Source organism: Eptesicus fuscus, chromosome 5 (genome assembly GCF_027574615.1).
Source record: "Eptesicus fuscus isolate TK198812 chromosome 5, DD_ASM_mEF_20220401, whole genome shotgun sequence".
In the NCBI taxonomy this organism is placed as follows: Eukaryota; Metazoa; Chordata; class Mammalia; order Chiroptera; family Vespertilionidae; genus Eptesicus; species Eptesicus fuscus.
This window is the reverse complement of record NC_072477.1, coordinates 71,801,259-71,809,641: the sequence shown is the minus strand read 5'-3', so window position 1 is coordinate 71,809,641 and position 8,383 is coordinate 71,801,259. Positions and strand designations below refer to the sequence as shown.

Sequence of the window (8,383 nt, the reverse complement as noted above, 5' to 3'; positions counted from 1 at the left end):
TACACCCCATCATTAGGTGAAATGAGAAAACTTTGGGATTCAACAAGAATCTGCATGCTTATCACTTCTGAAAGCTGATTCTAAAAAACTTCTACTTTTAAGTAGGAATGATTATACCCATTCCCTTTACACTTATACAAAGAAAGAACCATAGGTGATACCCCAGCCAGTTGTCTAAACTTGAAGGATTAATACTATATTTAGAGGTTAAATTCATAATACTTATTGTATTCAATTTGAGAGATGAAAAATAAAGACACAGACACTGGCGAAATCCTATCTCCCCATTTTTGCCCCAAATCCATGTCTCTGGCTGAAACCTAGCTTGTAAGCCAATTTATCTGTGCTACAGGATATAATTGAGGGGGACAAAAGTAAAATCTATGATAAACTTTATATCTTATCTATGCCACCAAATTTATTTATTATGTAACCCTTAACGCAGAGAAAAACTTCCATTCAGCTATGCTAAGTACGGAACTCTAAATTCTGAGGTTGTTAAGCACAGAAAGTGGGCCCTGGTCCCTCTTTATGTCCCCTGGACCTATTATCTTGCTTGGTTCAGAGTCAGGAATCACGAAATATCTTTTAGCCCAGGCCAGGTAGCTCAATTTGTTGGAGCATCATCCCAATACACCAAGATTGAGGGTTTGGTCCCTGTTCAGGGCATGTACAGGAGGCAACCAATGCATGCATAAATGAATAGAACAACAAATCAATGTTTCTGGCTCTCTCTCCCTTCCTTTCTCTCTCTCTAGAATCAATAATTTTTTTAAAAAAAGATATTTTTAATGAATAAGATAAAGACACATTAAACCTTGAATGATGACAGTGGCAGCTTACTAAGGATGTGTCTGATGAGCCTAAAATACCCCAAATTTTCAACCCAGTCTCCCAAAGGGTGTGTGATAGAATGGGGTTACTCTTGATAGACCATGACTAAAGTTTTACATCTGCATGATTATGTTTATAAGTTTAGTTGTAAACTTTACGACTAAAGTTTTACGACTGAAAATGGTTTTAGATGCACCATTAGACTGAATGTCAGAAAATCTGGGTTTTTGTCTGGGGAATTCAAAAAACAAACTGCTTAACATTGTACCAGTTGCTCTAAAAGATCATTAACAATTAATTTGAAAATGAAAAAAATTAAAGCATCTCAATGAATTTATAGTCTATCTCTCCAAACTGATTTCCTAAAAGTTCATCAGCTCTGACCAACCTACCCTGTACACTGGCTTCCTTCCTTGTATTCCGGCTTCTGCCCCATTTCCTTCTGCTGAGATTTCCCCCTTGCTCGTCTCATCTCTCTAGTTCTTGACCATTCTTTAAGACCCAGACCCATATCTGTCTCCTTGAAGCCACACACATTGGAAGTTCACATGGAGTGTATGTGAGCCCCTCAAGGACAGAGCGTGCTTATTCTCTTGAGTACTGTCCTCAGCACGTCCCCTGACATATAGCAGAGAGCCCTGAATGGGGGAAAAGGAATACTGTGGCTCTTCACTCCCCTTCCTCCCTCAGGACTTCCTAGCCTTAACTTGACTCAACCCAAGATCCCAAGATTTCAAACAGGTGAAGAGACTGAAGACCTCTGTCCCACAAGTTAGTCGCTGATTAGGCAGGAGTTTCTGGCACCTGTTTCCTCTGCTTGTTTTGAACCTGAACGGTGGTCCTGACTTGTTTGAAATGGATCCTGCCAGGCTTAACTGTCAGCTGGCTTCACTGTCTCACCGCTAACATGCACAGTCCACAGGAAGACAACTGTAGAGTCCCAAGAATTGAGAATTTAAGCTAATTTATATAAAATAACCTTTGACTTTCTCACTGCCAATATATAGGGTGTCCCCAAAACATGTATACACACTTTAACAGCTGATAACTCACTTAATTTTGAAAATGAACTGTATGCTAATAAACACTGACTTCATAATCATTCAAAGTGTGTATATGTGGCTTCTGCAAAGTTATGGAAACAGCTGCAACATATGCTAAAGCAATAATTTTCAATATCATTCATGGAAACCAATCTTAGAGAATTGTCTTATCTTCCATTTCTTGCACATGTGAAGCTAAACCTAATCTTTTCAGGTATGAAATAGGTTCGTGATTCTATACCAAAGTGTAAAACCAAAATTTAGTGTCATAACTCCCAGCTAAATGTCACACTAACCCACTTGATGATCTTTGTGGTGGTGTAATATTACAGCGCACACGGTGTCAGCGCCATCAATCTAGGAGCTCACTGTCAAAAATACGTGAACCCTGGTCATACTCCAAGCCTACCCCAAAAGGAAGTAAAAGAGGCTTTTGTAGGTTGCAAGTCCTGGTCTGGTTTATTTATAAAGCAATAAATATTAGAAGCACAAATAAACTGCACGTGTGTAAACAAACTGTACAATGGTTGATGAGAGATGAAGGAGGGTGGGTCGGAAGACTCCAAGAAGCATAATACTGTCATCCTGAATGTAAGGTAGACTAAAAGAGGAGGCACCTTAGAAGCATTTGCGGTGGACGATGGATGGGCCTGCCTCATCGTACTCTTGCTTGCTAATCCACATCTGCTGGAAGGTGGACAAGGAGGCCAGGATGGAGCCCCCGATCCAGACAGAGTACTTGCGCTCAGGGGGAGCAATAATCTGTGGAAAGAAAACAGAAACTTCCAGGGAACTCTGAAGCTCCAAGCAACAGAGCATGCCACATGTTGGGAAAAATAGTAGGTATTAACTCACTGTAATGTAAGGTACTTCATACCACAAGTTAATATAGCTGAGTCAAGTTTTATTCACTTTCCACTACTTCATTACTTCTATTATCAAAGACTTTACAAAATAGAATTTCCCACTTCTCTGAACTCAGGTATAATGTGGCAACAAGCTAAAAGGCCCAAAGTTGGGGACTTTTAAAATGTGTTCAAAGATTTAAGTGGGGTGTTTTTTTTCTTCAAAGATTTGTTTTTATCCACAGCTTGAAAGCATTTATAAAGTCTCCTATCTTGGGGAAAATGCTAGAAAGATCAGGAAAAAAAAAAGTGCTAGAGAAGCTAAAAGGTAAAGGTTTGAGTAGGCAAGAAGCTAAGTGTGAGGAGAAAGAAGTTAGGAATGCCTTCTGCTTGGAATACCAAGACCTGCTTCAGCTCCCCCAGGCACAGGGGTTCTTTACCTTAATCTTCATGGTGCTGGGAGCCAGGGCAGTGATTTCCTTCTGCATGCGATCAGCAATCCCAGGGTACATCGTGGTACCTCCAGATAAGACATTGTTGGCATACAGGTCTTTGCGGATATCAATGTCACACTTCATGATGCTATTATAAGTTGTTTCATGAATGCCAGCAGATTCCATACCTAGGAACAAGTTTTTTAAAAAAAATCAAAGTGCACTTAGGCCAGGGGCCATGGTGGAGAGGTGAGAACAGGACTCCTCTGTGTTGGTAAACTGTCACCATTTGTCTCTGAAACATGTGTTCCTTTATAAGATACACTGAAGACATTTGTGGAACAGGTGTCCCTAAAAGTGCTCACAGTTAGCCCGCAGCAGACTGCCAAGAAATGAACAATTGTGTCTAGCACCTGTTTGAAGTGAACGCTTGCTGTATCCACCAGATGCATGGCGATGTATTGGAAAAGGATAAGACACACATTTAAGTTACATCCATGCAAGTTTTATTTATGCAGCAAAATAAGATCCTCACGAGCTTCCTCCTGTAAATCATTCCTTAGGCGAGATGTTTGGCAACATATAAATATCACTCCAGTTATTACTGTGAATGTGACTGCTATTATATTTAACAATGAGTAACTTAAAAGGCAAGTCCAGCTACTTGGCAATGAAGCTGATTGGAATGAATCGGCACCCTTGAGTAATTGCCTCTTTCCTGCAGATATGGATTATTCAGGTCCTACTCTTCTCATCCTTTCCTTTGAGGTGAAGTCTGTGTGTCATTTCACTTCAACAGGACAGAACAGTGGTGGCCACCCCTTTAATGAGCCATCAGAACCTGAGACTGAGCTGTGTGGGACTCCAAGCTATGATTTCTTTTCATTCAAGGGCCCCTTCATCCTTCTTCCTCATAATAGATTTTACTCTGGGACCTCCCAAGATTTGCAGGGAAAGGCTGTGCCTCTGCCCCAGACCCTACAACTCACCGATGAAGGAGGGCTGGAAGAGCGTCTCGGGGCAGCGGAAGCGCTCATTGCCAATAGTGATAACTTGGCCATCAGGTAGTTCATAGCTCTTCTCCAAAGAGGACGAAGAAGCCGCTGTGGCCATCTCATTCTCAAAATCCAGAGCAACATAGCACAGCTTCTCTTTAATGTCACGGACAATTTCACGTTCAGCTGCAGAAATAAAGAGTACCCCAGTCAAGCTCTGAAGAATGAAGTCAACTGTGGGAGGTAGATGGACTCACCCGTGAAGGAAAAAGCAGACAGTATTGTAGCACATGAGACACACACTCACCGGTGGTGACAAAGGAGTAGCCACGCTCAGTGAGGATCTTCATGAGGTAGTCAGTGAGATCCCGACCGGCTAGATCCAGACGCATGATGGCATGGGGCAGAGCGTAGCCCTCATAGATGGGGACATTGTGAGTTACGCCATCCCCAGAGTCCAGAACAATGCCTGTCAGAGGGAACAGACAAGGATGAGGTAAATACCTGATGACACCACTGCTTTTAGCCTCCTGCGTTATGGCCAAGATAAACTAGCACTGGGCATGGATCCAGATGAAATTAGATCCTTTGCACACAAAGAATAAAAATGAGTATAATGAATGGGAAATCTGAAGCCAACCGTAGCTCATCCTTTTAAATATTGTAGTAGAAGAATTTCCCCAGGACACTCAAGTGACCATCCCTTTCCTCAGCCTTTAGCACATTATGTAAGCACCCAGGCGTGTTTTTCTTTCCTCCCATCTAACTAACATGTGTTTCTCTCTCTTTTGACTCACACCCTGTGGGGAATGTGGGTTCTCCTTGGCAATGTTTGCCCAGGGGCTGTGATGGCATGAACACATACCAATGATGCTTGCATTCCAGACTGATACTGTACATTGTACGGAGCCTCATCATGCGACATCACAGTTTCTTTCAGCTCTCAGAAACACATGTGCTCTGAAACTAACCTCAGGGAACGATGGTTTCCTTTCTCTCTTAGCACCGACACCTTCCCAAGGCGTATGGGAGAAGGGATCATTCATTTTCAGTTGGGGACACTGATTCACAGCAAGGTCAATGACTTGGGAATGTGATTAATCAGTGACTGTCCCCAGAGCCCAAACATACCTGTGGTACGGCCAGAAGCATACAGGGACAGCACTGCCTGGATGGCCACATACATGGCGGGGACATTGAAGGTCTCAAACATGATCTGGGTCATCTTCTCACGGTTGGCCTTGGGGTTCAGCGGGGCCTCAGTGAGCAGAGTTGGGTGCTCCTCTGGGGCCACACGGAGCTCATTGTAGAAGGTATGGTGCCAGATCTTCTCCATGTCGTCCCAGTTGGTGATGATGCCGTGCTCAATGGGGTATTTGAGAGTCAGGATACCTCGCTTGCTCTGGGCCTCATCTCCTACGTAGGAATCCTTCTGACCCATACCCACCATGACGCCCTAAAAGAAGAAAAAGATGGGAAGATCAAGCTTCCACTAGGTCAGGAATATAATGGGTGCCTTATAAATTTACATCTAACTGCCCAGGTCAAGGAATACCTTATAAAGGTATTCCAAACAATAGGATTTTACCCCAATTTAGAAATATCACTTAAAATCAATCTAATACTTTCCCCCACCTCCTTCCCCCCAAAAAAGTATAATTCTACTGCTTAGAATATAACTGCGGGTGAGGGGGAACAATGCTATTTCACTGAAGTAGAGCCTTGCCTCGTTTTAAAAATACCATAATGCCTTCATTAAATTACTAAGCTCATCACCCATGTCAACTAGAATATAAATGACTACGTTGTGAAGTGACTGGATTCATGACACATTGTATTTCTCCTAAGAAAAGATTTTGACATTCATCAAGTAGCAATGGGCTGCTGTGCCACTTCCACGCTGCCAGGGACGCCAGCCTGCCAGGAGCCGTCCCTGCCCATCACTCCCCAGCCCTGAGCACCGCTCGCTCTCCTCTCTGGCAGCCTGTCTGACCAGGCATGTGGCAAAGGCAGCGAGGGTGGCATTTCTCTTCATAAACAAGGTGGGATGTCACTATCACCATGGCACCTACTGCCTCTGTCACGTCTGGCTTCTAAAAATGCAACAGCCAGGAAGCAGATAGATTACATCTTTCGGGAGCCCTGTGAACTGGCTGTGAACAAGGGCGAGGAATGTGGCCTGGCTCCCGCTGGGTTGAGAGAAGGTACATTCTTATGTTTTGAACAGGACTGAAAAAGAGAGGCCGAGAAAAGAAAGTGAAGTGTACAAAAAGGTAGAGGAGAAGACACCGAGGACTGGAAATGCAGGTCAGGAGCCGAGGAGAGAAACTGCTGCCTTGTCCTACCAGGGAGGGGGGCCCTTGGAGAGCTGTGTCCCTGCAGCGAACGGGAAATGGCGCATGTCACACCCTCCTTCAGGGGAGGGTGTGAGAACTGCGTGCCTCGACTTGGACCTGAAGCTAAATCATCTTTCACTTATTTGACCTAAAGAGTTCATGAGACAGGAGCCTCAGGTGAGACGTTCCCTGGATTGCCAGCTGCGGAGGAGACAGGCAGGGCGCGGGCGGGCGGGACCGCTCCCGGGGACCCAGGCGGGCGGGAAGGTTACCTGGTGGCGCGGGCGGCCCACGATGGAAGGGAAGACGGCGCGGGGCGCGTCATCGCCCGCGAAGCCGGCCTTGACCAGCCCGGAGCCATTGTCGCACACCAGGGCGGTGGTCTCCTCGTCGTCGCACATCTCGGCACAGTTTCAGCGGGGTCTGCGGGTGGGGAGAGGGGGCGGCCCGGGCTCAGCGCCTGCGGGGCTGGCCTTCCCCGCGCCCCGGGAGGAGGCGACAGAGCGCAGGGGCCTTGGGGGGGCACCTGCCACCTCTCTGTCCCTCTCGGCAGACAAACAGAAGGGGTGGGAGGAGCTGCGGAGATTGGGGGTCGCAGTGCGGAGAGAAAGTGGGGGGGAATGACCCAGGCTCCCTGACCAGGAGGCTCGCCCTCTGTCCCAGGTGCAAGGAGGGACCGTCACCTCTCCCCAGGCCCTCCCCAGCCCTCTCCATTTGCACCTTTTCACAAACTGGGAACCCACGCCGGCCCCATCCACACCCCCCTCCATGCCGTGCCCCAGCCGGAGGGAAAAGCGCACGAGAGCAGGGACCGCCAACGCCTCGTGGAGGGCCGTGGGGTGCCCCGTCCGCGCGCCCCTCTCCAGTGACTTCCCAGGACGAGAAAAGTTAGAATCGGATAGAAAAGTTTGGTCCTAAAGGAAGGAGTGCCGGGCGGCGGGAACGCGCTGGCTCAGGGGCCGGGCGGCCGGGCGCGGGGCGGCGCCGACTCACCGTCCGCGGGGCGGGCTCGGCTCGGCTCGGCTCGGGCGGCGGGCGCTGGTGTCCGGCGCGGGGCGCGCAGCTTTATACGCGCTGCTGGACGGGGTCAGTTGGAGCGGCCGGGGGCAGGGGTGGGGGGCAGTCGGCCACCTTGCCTTATTTGGTCGCCTTTGCACCACTGAGGAGCGCCGAGGCCATTCATGGAGCCGAGGGCAGGGGAGAGGCTCAGCCAGGGGCCCCCAGACCATGTAAGGAAGGGGAGGGGGCACCCAGGGGATGGCCAAATAGGGAGCTGGGGAGGGGCGGGCGTGAAGGGTCGGGGGCAGGGAACACGACGTGCCGCCAGCCCTCCCCTCCCCCGTCCTGGTGGGGGTGATCCCTGGGTGTGCCTCCGAAGCCCCGCCAGCCGGAGACAATGAGCCCCACAGAAGCGGGAAGGCTTGGCACCCTGCCCTCTGCTGAGGGGTCCCGACAGCTGGGCCAGGGCGCAGAGGCGGCCGGCAGCTTCTCGTCGTCCCCATCTGACGGGGACTGGAGGAGCGGAGCCGGGCAGCCCCGGGGCCCACCGGGCACCACCGCCGCGCACGGGGGTGGCCAGGGAAAGGGCACCTGGTGGTCTGGGGCCCACCAGCCTGGAGGACTCTACTCCAGGAGCCGGGGCTGTGCTCCTCTGGGGCAGAAAGCTGCGATTATCCGAGGCCACCTTAGTCCCAGCCCATGCAGGGCTCAGGCCAGGCCAGGGGGAAGGGGCTAGAGAGAGCGACTGTGCGAGCCTGGCCAGCCTTGCTGGAGAAGGGTCAGGCTCACCCCAGCCCAGACACCAGGTCGCTGTCCTCCATGCGGGGTTTTTGCTCAGGACTCCGGTCTTTGTCCAAAGGAGGCTCCCTGCCTCCAAAGTCAATGAAGAGACAAATG

The 8,383-nt window shown here is 49.0% G+C and overlaps 1 protein-coding gene across 1 annotated transcript; it reads right to left on the bottom strand.

Annotated features, from left to right (window-relative positions):
* Positions 1-2,337: 2,337 nt before the first annotated feature.
* On the bottom strand, positions 2,338-7,520 carry ACTC1 (actin alpha cardiac muscle 1). The gene is made up of 7 exons (XM_008142967.3): positions 7,481-7,520; positions 6,760-6,910; positions 5,283-5,607; positions 4,459-4,620; positions 4,146-4,337; positions 3,163-3,344; positions 2,338-2,639 (listed from the first exon to the last, which is right to left on the bottom strand). Exons 2-7 carry the CDS (start codon positions 6,886-6,888, stop codon positions 2,496-2,498), a joined length of 1,134 nt encoding a protein of 377 aa, XP_008141189.1. The 5' UTR covers positions 6,889-6,910; positions 7,481-7,520; the 3' UTR covers positions 2,338-2,495.
* Positions 7,521-8,383: the final 863 nt, after the last annotated feature.

Bases quoted from the DNA above. Each gene is read 5' to 3' on its own strand.
- ACTC1 (XM_008142967.3), bottom strand. From the start codon at position 6,888: ATGTGCGACGACGAGGAGACCACCGCCCTGGTGTGCGACAATGGCTCC. The intron at 5,608-6,759 runs GTAACCTTCCCG...TTCTTCTTTTAG, and splicing joins TGGGCCGCCCGCGCCACCAG to GGCGTCATGGTGGGTATGGG. The intron at 2,640-3,162 runs GTAAAGAACCCC...TTCTTTCCACAG, and splicing joins CCAGCACCATGAAGATTAAG to ATTATTGCTCCCCCTGAGCG.